The sequence below is a fragment of the Cydia amplana genome, chromosome 1 (assembly GCF_948474715.1).
Source record: "Cydia amplana chromosome 1, ilCydAmpl1.1, whole genome shotgun sequence".
In the NCBI taxonomy this organism is placed as follows: Eukaryota; Metazoa; Arthropoda; class Insecta; order Lepidoptera; family Tortricidae; genus Cydia; species Cydia amplana.
This window is the reverse complement of record NC_086069.1, coordinates 26,097,137-26,116,810: the sequence shown is the minus strand read 5'-3', so window position 1 is coordinate 26,116,810 and position 19,674 is coordinate 26,097,137. Positions and strand designations below refer to the sequence as shown.

At 39.8% G+C, this 19,674-nt stretch overlaps 1 protein-coding gene across 1 annotated transcript in view; it reads right to left on the bottom strand.

Annotated features, from left to right (window-relative positions):
- Nucleotides 1-19,674, bottom strand: part of LOC134650887 (cadherin-related tumor suppressor) — a 154,794-nt gene that overhangs the window by 19,686 nt on the left and 115,434 nt on the right. The window contains exons 2-3 of the mRNA XM_063505826.1: nucleotides 2,844-3,152; nucleotides 2,103-2,336 (exon numbers count right to left, since the gene is read on the bottom strand). Coding sequence (XP_063361896.1) covers nucleotides 2,103-2,336; nucleotides 2,844-3,152 — 543 coding nt within the window. The remainder of the gene's footprint in view (nucleotides 1-2,102; nucleotides 2,337-2,843; nucleotides 3,153-19,674) is intronic.

Genomic DNA, 19,674 nt, shown 5'->3' with positions numbered 1-19,674 from the left:
GCTAAAAACCGAAAAATAGGACCTTCAAACCTCTCTCTTCCCCCGGCTCAAGGGCTACGGCTGGGGACTTTTGATATGTTCATCTCCTAACTAGTTCAAACAAAGTTACGAAGTCAAAAATTGTGTTCCAAGCATTTCCCTCTATACCTTTTTTTGAGAATTCGTTGCCTGGCCTAATTTTAAGTTATTTATTGTTATCATCAGCGATTTTTTTGTCACAATTTGCCGCCCCTAATATCTCGCCGCCCTAGGCTCGAGCTTACTGTGCCTTATGGGAAATCCGCCACTGAATATAACCGATGCAAAAAATATAACTCGACATTGATTCAAATATATTTAAGTACCTAACCCCTATTCGTACGCAATATAACATATTTTTTAACATTTTATAATGAATTAATGATACCTAGGTACTTATTTCTTTCAACTCAAAACTCAAACCGGCCCGCGTGGGTCGGTCCACTCGGTCCGTCGGCGCTGTGTATTCAATACCCGAACGGAGCCGAGATTCGGATCCGAACGCACTACACGGGGGAACGGACTACACGGGGGAACGGACTACACGGGAACGGACTTCGACGGGTTCGGGTAGTTCGGACGCTTAGCACCGCCGGGGCTAAGAACACGGACGCACGGGTTGGCGGGTAGCACGGATATCGGGAGCCCTAGTCATAAGTAAGGTTTACCAAATTTGAACCTAGTTCAAGTTCTATTGAACTTCCAAGATCTGACATAACTACTTAAGACCGCAAGTCAAATAAAAGCTTGCGAATGTATAATTATCTACTTTTGACCAATTTTGTATTTACTTATTCCGTCAAAATGCAACAAAACCGAAAATGTCAAAAGTACCCAAATATATACCTACAAAATCATTGTCCTTAACCGAGTACCTAGGTTGCTCTTCGTTGAGGGCCTAACGATCGTAAAGCATGGCGGCCAAGCGACTCTCCCGACGTATACTTATCACCCCTGTTCACGATTTTCCGGGTTATTTATCAATCAGACTTGACCGTACTTTAAGTGTTTTACGTTCCCTAAAGTGGACAATTTATTGATACCGCTTATGATTTCATTCGGTGCGGCCAGTTAATGTTGACAAGCTTTATTTTCATTGTTAATTACTGACGCATTCCGGGCTAAAGTGTTAATTACAAGCTATACCAGTAGTAGCGAGAGATAAAATAAATAGTGTGTAGGTACTGCGGACGGACATGCGATACGGTTATTTATTGGCAACAAATAATCGAAAGCAGAAGCGGAATCAATCAGGCCACTGGAGGCATGTAAGGGCGAGTTCTCGTTTACTCATTTGCAAATGTACCAATAAAAATCCTTCACAAAATGTCAAGGTTCTTGAAGTCCTCAAGCGGTATTTCGCTTGAGTGCGAATACTTTGCATGGTAATCACTTAATTTATTATTTAAAATGTGTTTAATTGAACATTTGGTCTGTCTTTACGGTCGGTGCACCTTTTACGCTGTCCTTTATCTTACTTCTTTTGTTAATTGAGAATAAACATGACTACTCAATTGTCTGGTTGGATCTTGTTTTTAATTTGCTAATTATTTGTTTATTTTATGTACATTTTAATAAGCCGTTTGAATTCGCGGAGATCATTTAACGGCGGATTAAATTCTCATCTCTGTGGAAGACTCGTCATTTTAGGTGGTCGTGATTTTATTTTGAGTAGCCAGGGAATGGATTTTTGCGCGTTTTTTTTACATAAGTACGTTCTAAAATATATTACCTAACACAATTTTAGAGTGACTAAACTATAAAGAATATTGAATAACATATTTATAGCGAAAATCCACTGCGACTAAGCCCCGGCTGGCACTCCAGCCACATGGGCAGATCTACAAATATTGTGCAATGGTGCATGGCGTAGCGTGGCCTTACGCCTGGAGAGGCTCAATCTATAGTTTAACTCAAACATTCTTTTAAAAACATATGAAATATATATCAGCTACAAAATCGCTTGAAAATAATTGGCATAGCCGAACCTACCCGCGAGCGTAAATTTTATCACCCGGTGCTTAACTCAGTCGCTGATGAGTTTGTAAGTGAGCTGGGCATTGGAGCATCAAGGTGTAACTTACCTCTTCATAGTCCAGCCTGGCAGTAAGCGTGAACACTCCAGTCTGTGGGTTCAGCGAGAACACGTCATTGGCCCAATCGCTGATGAGCGTGTACGTGAGCTGGGCGTTTGGCCCCGCGTCCAGGTCGTAGGCCGCCACCGTGCCCACGATAGTGCCCCGGGCGGCGTTCTCCAGGATGTCGAAGGAATATGCGCTCTCTTTGAACACGGGCGGGTTGTCATTGGAGTCCGTCACCTTAACAAATACAAAGTCCATTAACCTGTCGAATCCCACTTAAATTACGTTTGGGATTTGCTATGGCCATCCCCAGAAGATATTTAAATCTTTTCCTATGCTTCTTATCATTTCCTGTCATATTTTTATGCAGTTTCGGCTAATTAATGACCAGTTGACGAATTATTTTTAGTTTTACACATACTTCTTAAGATTCCTATTCAAATAAGTTCTGTAGCGAAAAGTCTTACTAGCGCTACCTATATAATTTGGTATCTGCGCTTAGGCAACTATATAATTACTTTATTTGGCTCAAATTGTAGCTATCATTAAAACTTAACTTTTTTTTTATAGAAAGTTAATGATACATCTTCTTTAATATCAGCAAGCATTGATTTTGCTTCTGAACTTTGTTGCGAAAAGTTTCATTGTGTGTAACATTTATAAATAACTCTGACTGAATACTGAAATAAATTATAAATTGCATATTAAAAGTAACGACAACATCATCATTATATAAAAACTCACCTGCACAACCACAGTGACATCAGTAAATTGCATTCCATCGTCAGCTCTGATGACGACTTGGTATTCCGAAATCGTCTCCCTATCTAAAGGATCCTTCAGCGTCAGAACGCCCGAGTTTGGATCCAGTGTAAAGGGAGTCTGCCCTTCCGACTGGATGCTGTACGTGATGGTCCCGATGGTGTCCGGGTCTTCCGCGACTATAGTGGCCACCGGTTGCCCTGGCGCCAGGTCCTCCGAGGCGAAATACGCCGGTGGAATGTTTTTGAACACCGGGGGACTGTCATTTTTATCCAAGATCACGACCTCGACCTGAAATAAAAAAAAATATCGTGAATAGTTTGAATAATGGACCCTTGTCAAGTTGGACATTTTAGGTAGATACAAACTAAATGCCAACTTATGGGAATCAGATTTAGTACTATGTATGTAAGCGGTAAAAAAATGTTGAAAGTGTTGAAACGCATTTTCATTAATTGAAACCTTATTACATAGGTTCATCGTTCACACTCGAATACTGACATTGCTTGCATCTAAAACTCTAAGTAGGTCAAACTTCATTTGTTGTCAACAATGAATATTATAAAAAATTAGCAGTTGCATTTTTAAATAAGCTTAAATGCTATTTAATCAACTCCCAATACAAAGCCTTTTAAAGTTAAACAAAGTGAAATCGTAATAAAGCATTTAAACATGTCTGGACTGCCACAAAACCGTCGCAGAAGAAGGCAGGTGATGTTTTATTCATAAGATTGGCACAAAATCGGCCAATTTAACACAATATAAGAACACAAACCAAATTAATAATTCTAAAAATGCAGCCAGCGAGCGGCTGTCTCGACAAATGTGTGACTCCTCCGCCGGACGGAATAATAAATACAATGTGGCCCTTTGCGGACGTGAAACTGTTCGGTCCGAGACGACGCGACGGTCCTGTGGGACTCAGTACGCTCAAACCAGTCAGGGTAAAAACACCAAAACCACGGAAATGCTGCACCTAAACCACAAGACAATACGAGCTATTGTCAACGCTACAATGTGTTCGACACATCCCGAGTCGTGAGTTTTCACTGTGCGAACCACTATATAGTTGCAATTTACAACAGTGCGTTAGGAGGTACAAAAAACCAACAGTATGCATGCAAAGTTTAACAACCATAACATAACATTAATGCGCACTTTGTGTGTTTTGAAACTGTTCAAACTCATCCGCCTCAAAAAAAAATCCTTTAGATTTTTTTACGATTATCTTAAAAGCCTAATCGTTATAACTAAATAGACCGAATTCATAATGCATAATTTTATTATTTATTTATAATCGAAACCCGATGTTCACTGGATTAATGTATCATACTCAGGGATCTTCGGAACCTGCCTAAATTATTGTTGCTTTTTTGTTGCTCGTACGAGTACCTTGTCCGGGCCTGAGATGAATTGCATAATTTAATGATTTCGGGTGTCGTTAAAGAACTGAATTGAAAGAAAATCAAGAAGAAATTGAGCAGGAGCGCTCTTGGCTTTCCTATCTGTGGTCCTATGCATTCATCAATATGATTAATGAACTTGTTTCTCTTACGTTATTTTTTGTTTCCATTTTGTTCCATACATCATTTCTTTTGTTATGAAAGAGATGATACAGCCGTTTTTATGAAAGAGTTTTGCAAAGAATTGAGGTTACATCATCTACAATTTAACACTTTGAAATTGATTTGTATCTCTTATCAGTTTTAGCAATGTTAATAACTGTAGGTAAACATGCCAGAAACCTTTTATACCAACTCCTGAGCATGACTTACTAGATAAAACCATCTTCATATTCTTACACAAAAAATAGTGAGTTGATTTTATTGATCCGTCCAAAGGTAACGGTCGTTGTTTAATTCTCATTGCCTGCGATGTATCAGAGAGATAAGATTAATAAAGTCAAAAGCGAGCTTTACAAACGCAGCCGGTGGACGTTTACAAAAAGCCATTCGGAACAAACTCGACAAGTCAACAAAAGAACAGAGGAGTAAAAGACCAAGACGCTAGCATTTCGTCATCTGTGAGTAGATCGGTGCTTCGGACTCGAAGAATTCGGGGCACAATGATCGGGGCCGTCACAGATAAGAGCGCGATTGTGGAGAGTTCCGTGCCCTCGGAGGACGCGCGCCGCATTTGTTATGATGACTCAATCTTTTCATTGTAGGGTACAGTCGAACGGTTCGATAGGTACCCACAGGAATGCTCTTGACGCCTACGTAACGTAACAGAAGCAGCAATTAACGCTGATTGTCCGATCCCACATCTTTACAAAATAAATTGAAATGTGTTAATAAAATTTGTTGTCCGGAGAAAGCATGAGAAACTGTTGGAACTATTGTGGTGATTTTATTGATATTTCTTTTAATTAGTGTTTTGATGGGGAAATTAAACTTATGCTCTTTATTGGTAGTTTAAACTTCAAAATAAGAGACGCTTGGCGTGGTGCCACACAATGCGGTGCGAGTTGAACGCTTAATATTAAACAAAAAAGATTTATCATGAACAAAAAGCGTCCGTATAGGTCGTGGTATGCTAGAGGACCCCCTGCCGCTCATGTTTGAAGTAATCGATTAAGGGAAGAGAAATGACAGAACGTCGGCTTAGAGGGATCATCGATTAGTCAAGTTTTGATAATTGATTATGCTCCGCTACTAGATTAATAAGAACTCATGAGCGTTTTCATGTAGTGCACCATTCATATGATTAATTTAAAGATCTATTAGGACAGAGTAATAACGATCATACATACATACATACATCATACTAGGTAAGCTTATTAGATCTTCCTATATTTTTTTTATATTCGCTGTTTTTTTAATCATCGGACATCGACCCTGTCTCGTAACCAAAAAAACTTTCCTCCCATGTTCGTTTGTAAATTCTTTTTGTAAGTAATTTTAGGAACATCAATCATTAAAATCGTTTACTCCGGAAATTTCACCGGCAATCCTTTACAGCCACATGTCTGCTCCATTTCTTGAATGCAATTTATATTACACCTTGCGATAGAAAGTATATTGGGACATGGAATGTGGAAGGAACATCAAGATTAATTAATGCCACCTCTAATATAATTCTCTTTAAGCACATTTTTATAGTAGTTTTAGTAGAGCATTGCTTAGACGAGGAATGAAATCTAAAGCTACGTTATTTTTGTACGCAGTCGGTATATCGGCGATTTTTGATATGCCCGTCCACAATGATTGGGGTAACGCCCCGAGGTAAACGCAGAATTTCATACATTTTGCTACATGATTATAAAGTACCCGAGCTAATTTGCTAATTTGTTTGAAAGATTTGTGTCTCAAGATTAATTTTGAATTACAACTAAGTGGCCGGTTTAAAAAAAATGCTGCGTTTGCAACACGATATCGACCTCAAGGAGAATTCGCAAAGTCCTTATTACAAACAATCTAATATTATGAGTTATGACAAGTGTAAGTATCAAAATGGTACATTGCTATATGATTTGCGAATTGCGAATCGACACGAGTTGCAAATTACCTTTTCGCACGTGTATTGTACAACGTTTTACAGTACATATGGCCCTTTAAATTGTTGACATAGGCCCTTATTGTCCTAAATCCCGCCCTAGGGCGGTAAAGTAGGACCATATGTACTGTAAATATCATTAAAGCTTTATATTTATATAATGTCTAATAGGTAACAATTTCATTTGCTTTAAAAGACATTACACCTACATAATATTTCTGGTTTAGCCCAGGTTATTGTTTGACTGGTAGAAAATGCATTAAACCATTAAATCCGCCATTTATACCTTTACCTACATATGAAATGTGCAATAAATATTATATTTATAAAAAATAAACCCCCTTTAAAAATGTAGGATACTTATTTAAATGGTTAAGATTGATAAGTTCGTAAATATGTTTCCTCGTATTATGTTATGTTCAGTAAAGATAACATATATTCGTATGTAAGTAAGTACATACAACATTAAATTCTGGTTATACATATAACTGCAAAACTACTGTTAGGATATTGTTGCTTCTAACAAAGCAAAACTAAAATATGCCTCCATATCTATCACTTAATTTCCACGTCAGGGAATATTCCGTACGTTCTTGTGTTTACGTGAAAAATGCCCACACGTCATTCCAATCTGTTACCGGCCACAAGATAGCTTTTGCTTAAATGCAGGTGCAGTTGCTATCCGAACGTCGCCTTTAGAATATCAGAAAACAAATCCGGACTTTTATTCTGCTCTTTCGATTCTAATACGAGAGAATAGGGTGTCCTAAATTTAACCAAACTTAATAAAATTTGCCAAATTTCATTGTTTTAAAAGTGTTGATTGAAAAACCACGGTAATGCAAAGCCCTGCACGTGTAGTGTGCAGGGCTTTGCATTACCGTGGCATCGCATTTGCAGGATCGTTTAGACACGCTGTATGTTAAGACAAGTGCATTCAAACTTAACAGTTTCAGGCTAACAAATTGACTAAAAGAGAAGACACTCCAAGTCTAGCCAAGAGTTCTCTAATACAGGTCTTCTCGAGTCGATCGCTTTGTCAACCATGTAATGTTTTACAGGGCCCTGCGCCCGCATAGAGCGCGGGACGCCGACGGATATGGTGGCATCGTTTAGACCCGCTGTATGTCAAGACAGCTAGCAAGTACATTCTAACTTGGCAGTTTCAGATTAACAAATTGACTAAAAGAATAGATACTCCATGTCCAGCCAAGAGTTCTGTAATACTGGTCTTCTTGAGTCGATCGCTCGGTAAACCATGTTATGTTTTACAGGGCCCTGCGCCCGCATAGAGCGCGGGACGCCGACGGATATGGTGGCATCGTTTAGACCCGCTGTATGTCAAGACAGCTAGCAAGTACATTCTAACTTGGCAGTTTCAGATTAACAAATTGACTAAAAGAATAGATACTCCATGTCCAGCCAAGAGTTCTGTAATACTGGTCTTCTTGAGTCGATCGCTCGGTAAACCATGTTATGTTTTACAGGGCCCTGCGCCCGCATAGAGCGCGGGACGCCGACGGATATGGTGGCATCGTTTAGACCCGCTGTATGTCAAGACAGCTAGCAAGTACATTTTAACTTGGCAGTTTCAGATTAACAAATTGACTAAAAGAATAGATACTCCATGTCCAGCCAAGAGTTCTGTACTAATACTGGTCTTCTTGAGTCGATCGCTCGGTAAACCATGTTATGTTTTACAGGGCCCTGCGCCCGCATAGAGCGCGGGACGCCGACGGATATGGTGACATCGTTTAGACCCGCTGTATGTCAAGACAGCTCGCAAGTACATTCTAACTTGGCAGTTTCAGATTAACAAATTGACTAAAAGAATAGATACTCCATGTCCAGCCAAGAGTTCTCTAATACTGGTCTTCTCGAGTCGATCGCTTTGTCAACCATGTAATGTTTTACAGGGCCCTGCGCCCGCATAGAGCGCGGGACGCCGACGGATATGGTGGCATCGTTTAGGCCCGCTCTGTGTTAAGATAGCTCGCAAGTGCATTCTAACTTAACAGTTTCAGATTAACAAATTGACTAAAAAAGACACTCCAAGTCTAGCCAAGAGTTCTCTAATACTGGTCTTCTTGAGTCGATCGCTTCGTAAACCATATTATGTTTTACAGGGCCCTGCGCCTGCATAGAGCGCGGGACGCCGACGGATATGGTGGCATCGTTTAGGCCCGCTCTGTGTTAAGATAGCTCGCAAGTGCATTCTAACTTAACAGTTTCGGATTAACAAATTGACTAAAAAAGACACTCCAAGTCTAGCCAAGAGTTCTCTAATACTGGTCTTCTTGAGTCGATCGCTTCGTAAACCATATTATGTTTTACAGGGCCCTGCGCCTGCATAGAGCGCGGGACGCCGACGGATATGGTGGCATCGTTTAGGCCCGCTCTGTGTTAAGATAGCTCGCAAGTGCATTCTAACTTAACAGTTTCGGATTAACAAATTGACTAAAAAAGACACTCCAAGTCTAGCCAAGAGTTCTCTAATACTGGTCTTCTTGAGTCGATCGCTTCGTAAACCATATTATGTTTTACAGGGCCCTGCGCCTGCATAAAGCGCGGGACGCCGACGGATATGGTGGCATCGTTTAGACCCGCTGTATGTCAAGACAGCTAGCAAGTACATTCTAACTTGGCAGTTGCAGATTAACAAATTGACTAAAAGAATAGATACTCCATGTCCAGCCAAGAGTTCTGTAATACTGGTCTTCTTGAGTCGATCGCTTCGTAAACCATATTATGTTTTACAGGGCCCTGCGCCTGCATAGAGCGCGGGACGCCGACGGATATGGTGGCATCGTTTAGGCCCGCTCTGTGTTAAGATAGCTCGCAAGTGCATTCAAACTGAACAGTTTCATACTAACAAATTGACTAAAAGAGAAGACACTCCAAGTCTAGCCAAGAGTTCTCTAATACTGGTCTTCTTGAGTCGATCGCTTCGTAAACCATATTATGTTTTACAGGGCTCTGCGCCCGCATAGAGCGCGGGACGCCGACGGATATGGTGGCATCGTTTAGGCCCGCTCTTTGTTAAGACAGCTCGCAAGTGCATTCAAACTTAACAGTTTCAGACTAACAAATTGACTACAAGAATAGATACTCCATGTCCAGCCAAAAGTTCTCTAATACTGGTCTTCTTGAGTCGATCGCTCGGTTAACCATGTTATGTGTTATAGGGCCCTGCGCCCGCATAGAGCGCGGGACGCCGCCGACGGATATGGTGGCATCGTTTAGGCCCGCTCTGTGTTTAGACCGCTCGTGACTGCGCGCGGCCCGCTATACCCCCGGGACTCGTTACAAATTATGTTATGCCTAAAGATTAGTTGCCGGAGCGATAGGGAACGGGGAGATATTTGGATGCGCGGTTTTATCTGATATCGTTTAATAGTAGAACTAATTTTGTTGTGTCAGATGTCTGAATGCCGAGCGATATTCTCGTAGTCGCGTACATCAATCATGTGTAGGTATGTATACTTGTCACTACTAAAATTTAAGTATTCTCTGTCATCATTTTAACTTCTATCTGTCACAAAGTATTTTTTATCATTAAATTCCAGCGTTTTCTTATTCACGTCCAATTCATCTTAAATATCTAAATGGTAATGATTATTAATTGGACACAAGTACTACAAATTTATAGTTAATTTATAAAGCTCGTTTAGCTTTTTAGTAAAACACGTTTTATGTTATGCATATTTTGGTTGGATCCTAAAAAGCGCGTTTAAATGGAACTATGCGCCTAACTGCCGTCTGTTGCCTTTCTAACCTAAACCGACATAAGATTTGCCTAAAGCGGGCCTGTTACGTCCTTTTTGTATGAGGATCGTTGTTCTTGCATCATAGACTGTTTACCACAGACACCGCATAAAGCGTTTACCAGGACTCGTGGTCACCTCACCGCACATCTTATTAGGCGCTCTTTTTCCTATAAACAACACGGCGCACCTGGAAATGGAATGACTAGTCAGTCAGTTACATTCTGCAACATTGTATACCACAACAGCCAGTAGTTAACCCTAAAACCAAATTTTACTGATAATTATTAATAGTATAACTATATACGTTGCTGCAAATTATTATTCGACAAGTTTCAATTAAATAAGTGGAGCGAACTAGTGTAGAGAGAACTTTTTTGGTTCCTGTAAATTTATAATCACTTAGATTATTATTTCGGTGTCTGACTTTTCGTATATGAGTTTATGAAGTTTATGGCAGCACTAAATTACAATGAAAATATTAATGTGGGGGGACCATCACTCGTCTAGCTTTTAACTTAAAATTAAATCATTAAATCAATTATCTAATACCTTTAAACGAGCAATTCTTGTTTATTTATATATATATTTCGGGGATCTCGGAAACGGCTCTAACGATTTCGATGAAATTTACTATATGGGGGTTTTTGGGGGCGAAAAATCGATCTAGCTAGGTCTTATCTCTGAGAAAACGCGCATTTTCGAGTTTTTATATGTTTTCCGAGCGAAGCTCGGTCACCCAGATATTATTGATAACGTTAGCCGTGACAAAAAATTAAATGAGCTTGAGATTATGTGAGCTCTCAAATTGTCAAATAACTAATGTGTGACATAGCTGCCAGAGCGGTGCCTCTATTATGCATACAGCCAAAATCCAATATGTTTCATCTGAAAAGTAAATGATCTGCGTCTCGCATTAGCATCGCAACGCCCATTCGGCTATCGCATCCCCGCAAATATATGTAAAATATGCACAATAACCATACTATTTCAGCTCCCAAATTGTCAAATAACTAATGTGTGACATTGCTGCCAGAGCGGCGCCTCTATTATGCATACAGCCAAAATCCAATATGCTTCATCTAGAGAGTAGGTAAATGATCTGCGCCTCGCATTAGCATCGCAACGCCCACTCGGCTATCGCATCCCCGCAAATATATGTAAAATATGCACAAAGACCCCGGATAAAGTGCAGCGATACTGCGACGCAATTTGCATCGCTCGGGGCCGGCGAATATTCGGAGATATCATGGACCAACCAATCAACAAGACTTACAATGTCGTGAAAACGTTTCTTTTTATATTTAGCGCCATCTATTGAACGGGCGTTGAGTTAGTTTGACCAGAAGGTTTAAGCGCCAAATAAAATGCATTAAAACTGAGATTTGGTTCAAAATCTTCGCTCAATTTATAGCGCTGTGGAACCCGAACCCTACCTACATGATGAGGCCTAGTTAACATGACGATCGTACATCGATAAACGAAAAGTCACGTGATTAGGTATTTTCATACATTATTTAAGTTTTGATTGGCGTTTTCTATTAACAATTGTCATCTTGGCTAGGCTCCCAGAGGTCTAATCACCGAACATTAATGTACGTACTAGGTATGGAACTGAAACCTAATGCGTTAATCGTCACTAACCATCTGCCATCTGGCAATAACTCGAGTACTTATTGGAGGAACACGATTTTGTATAAGTAAACGTTATCGGTCTTTTTCTTTATTCGTCAATGGCGATATGTTTGAAATAGCGAGAAACGTCACCCGTTTTGGGAATTCTGGGGGATGTAAATGATGGTACCGGGGATGCTAATGACGGTGTGAGGTGATGAATGACCTGTTGCTAACGGTTTCGGCGTTTTGAGGTTTACTAGTTGAAGTGCGGAAGTTTTTGCGTCTGTACGTGATTATGTTGGTATGTCTGTTACAAGTTTTTTTTATTAGAGAAAGATACAATGAAAGGTGAAAGGCAATGAAAATAGGTACTAGATTGATTAAAATAAGAAATAAGGCTTGTTACTTAAGAAAATAGGCCAAAAAAGTTGATCTCTTGTTTTCATGCCTCTTATTGCTGCATTTTGTAGGTACCTATATTATTGCAGCGTTTCCGACTTTCGAGCAAGTTTTATAGGTGTACATGACATTAACATATACCAAATTTTGGAAGATCTATACGCATTACTTTTGGTGAAAAAGCGTAATAACAAGTTTAATCATTTAAACCAAAGTAAAATTAGTGTAAAGATAGAATAATATGGCCAGCCCCCTTACAAGTTGAAACCTTAACTCCAAGCATGTTTTAGTTCATGCGTGGCATACAGGTACCTACATAAAATTCCATACAATTAATTTTAAACATGTATTTATGCAAGCATTTGACATTAAGTGGCACAAAAAGGGGATCAAAGTGTTTTTACCACAATGATCGCTGGAAATTTGATCAATTTCCCAAACAATTTAAGGATTGCGTGAATTGGAAAGTTGTTTTACGTGCCGTATGATTTCGCTGCATATTTTATCAAGTCCCGTGTTCCTAATGGGTAAACACCCAGAAAGGGTGTATGTGTATGGGTACCAGTGTAACATGCGATCGACTAAAGTAAGTTGATGGACGAGAAGCGTGTGTCTGGGTAGGCACACCGATCTTACCAACTGCGGTACAAAAGCCTACCCGATTGTGGCGATATTTTCTATTATACCCTTGATTGCATTACACGCCTAGAGGATCTACCTACAGAGAGTACTGTACTGAGCTATTTAATTATGTATCTGCCGGATTAAGCATACATATATTATAATAATTAATAACTTAATTATTTTATATCAGCGGATTTGTCTGCTTTCTCCTTTTAAAGGGGCCCACTGATTAACAGTCCGCTGAACGGTATCGGCCTGTCAGTTAGAACAAAATTTTGACAGTTCCGAACAACTGACAGGCCCATATAGTCCGGCGGACCGGACTGTTAATCAGTGGGCCCCTTTAAGAAAATATGGTTGTTTGCATTGTAAGGTGTCTCTGATTACAAAAAAATCAGGGTAATTTATGCTGGTTTGCCTATTACCCATTAAACTCGCTTCCGCTCTCTTAGCAATTGGAATAGTGCAGCAAAACGCCGCAGTTAGCGAATGGGTCGCACGCGAACACAATTTCGCCTAAATTCGCAACCTCGGGCGCCCGAGCCTATTATTGCGTGATCGATACTATAATTTTATAATAACAGAGTTCTTTTTGTTTCACGATGGTGGCAAACAAGCGTACGGCCTACCTGAACTACATAAGCATATGATAACTATTTAAACTGCACACAACTTTAGGAACAAATCAAATTATTTTATTCATTTTTTTGGTGGCGGGGTGGCCTAGTGGTTCAAGACGTTGCTAAAGACGCCGCCGGTTCGAATCCGGCCTTCACCACTGGAGGGCTTCGTTACTTTTTCTTTAATATATGACATCTATTTTAGTTTATTATTTAAACTGCAAGTGGAACCCTTGGAGGCAACACAGTGCATTTTCGGAAACTCTAGCAACCTTCTCGCTTTGCTGTAAGGTAAACGTACTAGTGCTCGAGTTGCTCGACATGCTAATGCCCAATAGATGACACCCTGCTGTCACCTCTATTGACAATGACTTAAGTTTCAAGATGACATGTATACTGGGACCGCGTCGAGCACTAGTACGTTTACCTTAATAGGCACCTAGGTACCATACTGTCCGCCATCGTAAACTGTTTAATTGCAAAGTCATATGGTCCACACATGGTTCTGCACATTTAATCGTAGTGCTTTTTCGTAAACTAGTAATTAACATCCTTATATGTGTAAGTATAAGTACTTATTTTATATGCAATAAAGTTTAAATAGGTAAATATATAACTAAAGAACATATTTTATACCTACTTTGCTGGGCACACACACTACACTTGATATAGGTATATGAATATATCCCCCCGCAGGTTGCTCACCTTGTCGTGGTGGAGGGGCTTAGTAACCGTGGCTTGGTCACCCACGGTGAAGCGAAGAGGCAACCAGGGCCGGCCTGTTTGAGGTGCGGGTTGGCCCGAGGAGGACGCTCCAAGTGGGCTTGTTAAGCCCGCTTGTGACGCGTTGGAGGTGGACCGTCGAGGAAGAGGAGTGTCGGTATTGAGGTGAGCCGTTCTCCCTATCTTCGGCGGCCGAGGTGGGATCGCAGGGGAAGAGGCGTGATGGTATTACGATACGCCACTCTCCCTATCCCCTGCGAACTTGGCGGGGCCGTTCCGCTGTAGCGGCGTTGGTGGGGCTGCAGAGGAAGAGGAGTGTCGGTGTTACGATGTGCCGTTCTCCCTATCCTCTGCAGCCGAGTTGTGGTATTGCGGCAGGACCATAGACCTGATCTGTCGCCGGGCGCCGGGGAATTTTCTGGCGTCCGTGGCTTCCTTGTGGCGGGCTCGGGGGGGTCCGCTACAGTGCAGAACGGAGGCCGAGGAGGAAGGCGCGTCGAACCATCTGGCGCGCCTAACGTGAAGGGCCTTCGGGCATTCGCGAAGGAGCCGCTCGTAGGCGGCTGCCGCCGGTGGGGTCGCGGATGAGCACGCAAGCGTTCCCGTAACCCCACCAATAGGGCGGCGAGGCGGCATATGGGGGGGTTTTTAGTGGGTATACCGTGGGCCTCATTAGCCTAGACGGGAGTCCCACATAACCACTCGGGTCACCCCTCGCACCCGTGTGGTATGCGGAATGCATTTTCCCCCCTAATAAAAAAAAAAAAAAAAGGTATATGAATATATAAAGTGTAATTCATCGTTTCATGGTGTTGATTACTATATTAATCATTTTATATAATATGGTACAAGTTTAATAGTATCAATTATAATATTATTAACCAAGTGTAAACGGTAAATATTAATAAAAAGTGGTAGGTACTTAGGTGTTACTTATACTTCACTTATAAATCTCATAAAATAATACGAGTAACTCTTTTTTGCTTTGCCGTAGTCAGTTTAAAAAAATACAAGTCATAGGTTACAAATGTTACAATGTAACAAATTAACGACAACATCGCGTGATGTCCATGGGTTGAGAGAATACTTTCCTACATTAGCTATGCAAAACAGTGGGCCAATCAGTTAGGAGAATAACCCATGCAACAGTTGGTTAGTTTGCTAAAGTGTGCCAATATGCATATAAAATCCCTTAGTAACCTGAGAGACATGTAAATGATATAGACTGTCAATTTCTGTAAAAAGTTGCTCTCTTTTCTATCAATGTAGATGTCGGTATCTACGTAGATAGAAAAGCACACGCCTCTTATTTTGCCTATGGATTTGAATTTCGTGACGGCATCTAGTAAAGTCTCTAAGATATATTATATTAAGCAGCCGTCATTGTCATCAATGTCGTGTCTTATAAATAGCTCAATACCTTAGAGCTTTATAATTAAAACGATGATGAATGAAAGAAATGCCACTTTACCACAACCCTGCAAAAAACCACACAGGAATAAGAATTCTACTACCTTGTAAATAAAGTTCAAATTCAAAGCCAGTGTCATGATCAGCAGACCACGTTGCATATCCCTGAGGCTCGTAATACCAATTCCATTGCCTGCTCAATAAGGTTCAAAATCAATATTAATGCCATACCAAGACCTACTGATGTGCCTAAGGAAACTTTCCAAAATTGCGAAATGTTTCGGAAATTTAACGTAGGAAAAATTCGGAAAATTTCTTACATTTTTGTATGAGAATTGAAACCTCCAATTTTAAATTTAAATTTCCCATATTTCCTAGTGAAAGTTTCATGACATTTCCGAGAATTTATAGAATTTTATGGAAACTTTCCGCAACTTGCACATCTGTACCAAGACCACATCATAGCCTTGCCCGGTTTCCCAGGGATCTTAATATCAATTCTATCCTTTTCTCAATAAGATTTAAAGTGCCATGGCAAGCAGACCACGTTGCCTATACCCTTCCCGGGTTGCCTGAGGCTCGTGCGCTTTCCCAGAATGACAAAATTGCTCCATTCTTAAACTGAATTTTACGCAAAATTGATACTTTGTTTGTCGATATCAGATAAATGCGTAATAACTGTGCTTGGAATATTTTAGCACGCAAATTACAGTGATTTTAAGTCAGTAGGCAGTTGACATTTTAATATTTCATTCAATAAATAGGTCGTAGGTGGTAGTTAGAAATTGTCGTATTTTCCAGCTTGAATGAAATTGAAAAATAAGTAGCACATACTATGTCTACCAGATTTTTTTAGTGGAACACATGTAAGCACTGGTGTCCCTCTAAACAGTACCTTAGTATAAGTAGAACTTGGTTTTGCCAAATCCCGACCTAATATTCTACCTATTTGAGCAATACTTATTTAGTAGGCCAAGATATACACTTAACAAGGGCCAGAGTTGTTCCAAGCTTTGTTTAGCGCAATTTAAACACAAAACGAGACAAGGAACAAAAATAAAGCAAAGATAACTGAATTGAATAGCGGAAACAATCTAACAGTTTGCCGTAAACAATATTCGCCGTCCAACTGTTATTCCACATTTAGCTGACTCTTACTCAGGTGACCGGTATAAAGCGCACCCTGATTACGACTAAATAGTATAATTGTAAAGGTCAGTTTTACTCTGGTTTAATTGACTATTTGTGTGCTTGCAAACAAGAACATGCGGCAAATAAATGAAGTACACGAACGAAAATCACGACCGCTGAATTTTTCAACGTCGCGCGCGCATCGCGATCGACTCCGGCGCAGCGGCGACCACAAAGCGGGGACGATTAACGAACTGGGACTAAATAAACCATATCATTTTATTACATAATGTTTATTCATTCATTTTAATGATAAACTTGGCTAAATTGTTCATAATTACTACCCTAATTAGCGGGCCCTTTTCTTGTACCGGTAGACTTTTGGGGCAACGATTAGTGTTTTTAATAATGTGTAAATGTGCACCATGCACTTACACACTATTATGATTTTATAACAAGATAATTAAAAATAAAATGTGCTAAGGATGTGCTCAAAAAGACGCTAAGATGAGAGAGAGAGAGAGAGCTTCGTCGAACGTCTGAAATAATTCTGAAGTTTTTTGTTAGGTAGGGTAGGGTTTATAAAGACAAAATGTACTTAGATCTAATTAGGCTTGGAAAACTCATTTTCTCCATGATTTTATGCACATACTCTTCTGTTCACCCAGATATTAAAATCCGTAACAAAATAAATGCTAGTTATTGTATTGTAGGTACACGACTTAGAATTTGCAATTTACAACAATAGTCATCCAATAAGCACTTACACCATAAGCACTACAAATTACACACCACGTAGCCACGTCTTCGCCTCATCACCAGTCACAACAAAAATAATAGCAATAACAAAAGAATTAACACGCCCGCCAAAACGCAGGTGGTTCTAACGATTTATCGATACGCGATACGTCCGATAATGACCGGCCACTTCTGTCGCAACACACCGATTTCGGAGTGCCCGTCGGTCATCTAACGATGGAGCGATAATTAAGATCGGAGCATTATTTACGCCCGCAGCGTCCCGACTGAGTCGGTCACGACTTTTTCCGAGTCGACCCGACTATTGTGCCCCGTGTTTAGTTTGGCTAGCCGCTTTCCGCACGGCCGATTTACACGCTCAACTATAGATACGATTTGTCTGTCAGATAAAGATAAGTGTATTGAACCCGAGCCGACGTCTGATCATTTTTTAGGTCCATTCTTCGGATTCGTAGGCGCTTAATTATAAAGAATGAGTTGGACAGTAATTGGGCAGCGACTAGATAAGTCCTGTTTGCATTTTTAATCGACATAAGTACCTACATTTAATTATAAATATCTGGGAGACCGAGCTTCGCTCGGAAAACATATAAAATCTCAAAAATTAGCGTTTTCCCAGAGATAAGACCTAGCTAGATCGATTTTTCGCCCCCAAAAACCCCCATACCAAATTTCATCGAAATTGTTAGAGCCGTTTTCGAGTTCCCCGAAATATATATACATATAAATAAATAAACATATAAATAAATAAATAAACAAGAATTGCTCGTTTCAAGGTATTAGATTTATCAGAATGACGGTAATACCTACCTGGTCTATAACCGTAAGCACTTATGAAACAATCTTCCTTATTTTTAATAATATTTGTACAAATTCTTATGATTTTGAAGATGTTATACCTACTTAAATAAGTAGCATTTTTACAGGCGTACCCATTATGGTTTGGGTTTATCCACGTGATAAAATAAGTGTCACTTTTTAGCACCACGCGATTGAAGAAGACTGACACTGTCATGTCACGCTGTCACGTAGACAAAATGCGACCATTATATCCATACAGCCGGCCTAGCCAAGGTAAATGATTAAAATTATATTGATTATTCTTCAGCACAGGAATGTTAGACAAATCATCTGACGTAGTTAGTTATATAATGGTTTCTTGAGATGTAAATAAAGTAGGAGGCATACCTATTACCTAGGTAGTGTCGAGCCACAGACTTACAATTAAATAGAAGTCGCATACAGCGTGATTTTTGTGTAAGCATTTTTGCGCGATAATTTCAACGATAGCTAAAAAACTCAAACGAAGTCACAATTCAATATAATATATCTACCTACCTATATGACAGCGATAGGGTTTTTAGGGTTCCGTAGCCAAATGGCAAAAAACGGAACCCTTATAGATTCGTCATGTCTGTCTGTCTGTCTGTCTGTCCGTCTGTCCGTCTGTCCGTCTGTCTGTCCGTCCGTATGTCACAGCCACTTTTCTCCGAAACTATAAGAACTATACTGTTGAAACTTGGTAAGTAGATGTATTCTGTGAACCGCATTAAGATTTTCACACAAAAATAGAAAAAAAAAAACAATAAATTTTTGGGGTTCCCCATACTTCGAACTGAAACTCAAAAATTTTTTTTTCATCAAACCCATACGTGTGGGGTATCTATGGATAGGTCTTCAAAAATGATATTGAGGTTTCTAATATCATTTTTTTCTAAACTGAATAGTTTGCGCGAGAGACACTTCCAAAGTGGTAAAATGTGTGTCCCCCCCCTGTAACTTCTAAAATAAGAGAATGATAAAACAAAAAAAAATATATGATGTACATTACCATGTAAACTTCCACCGAAAATTGGTTTGAACGAGATCTAGTAAGTAGTTTTTTTTTATACGTCATAAATCGCCTAAATACGGAACCCTTCATGGGCGAGTCCGACTCGCACTTGGCCGCTTTTTTTTTAATGAGCTATTACATAAATATTAATCAATTAATTTTAACCGGTTTAACATTGATGATCAATTTAGATTTTTTATCAGCATATTTATTTAACGGACTGGATCAAAATCAAATTTAATGATAATTAAAGATTAAATTAGAATAAATATTCAATAAATGATTTTTATAAGCGATATTTTTGCAATAATATATAAGTTGCGTTGTGTCGCTAGGATAACCGGTTATGGATTCTGTCGTCAAAACTTAGGGCATCGGAGTATCGGGAGCTTAACATCAATCGGTGTGTGCTTAGCTAATATCGGATTAATTGTCAT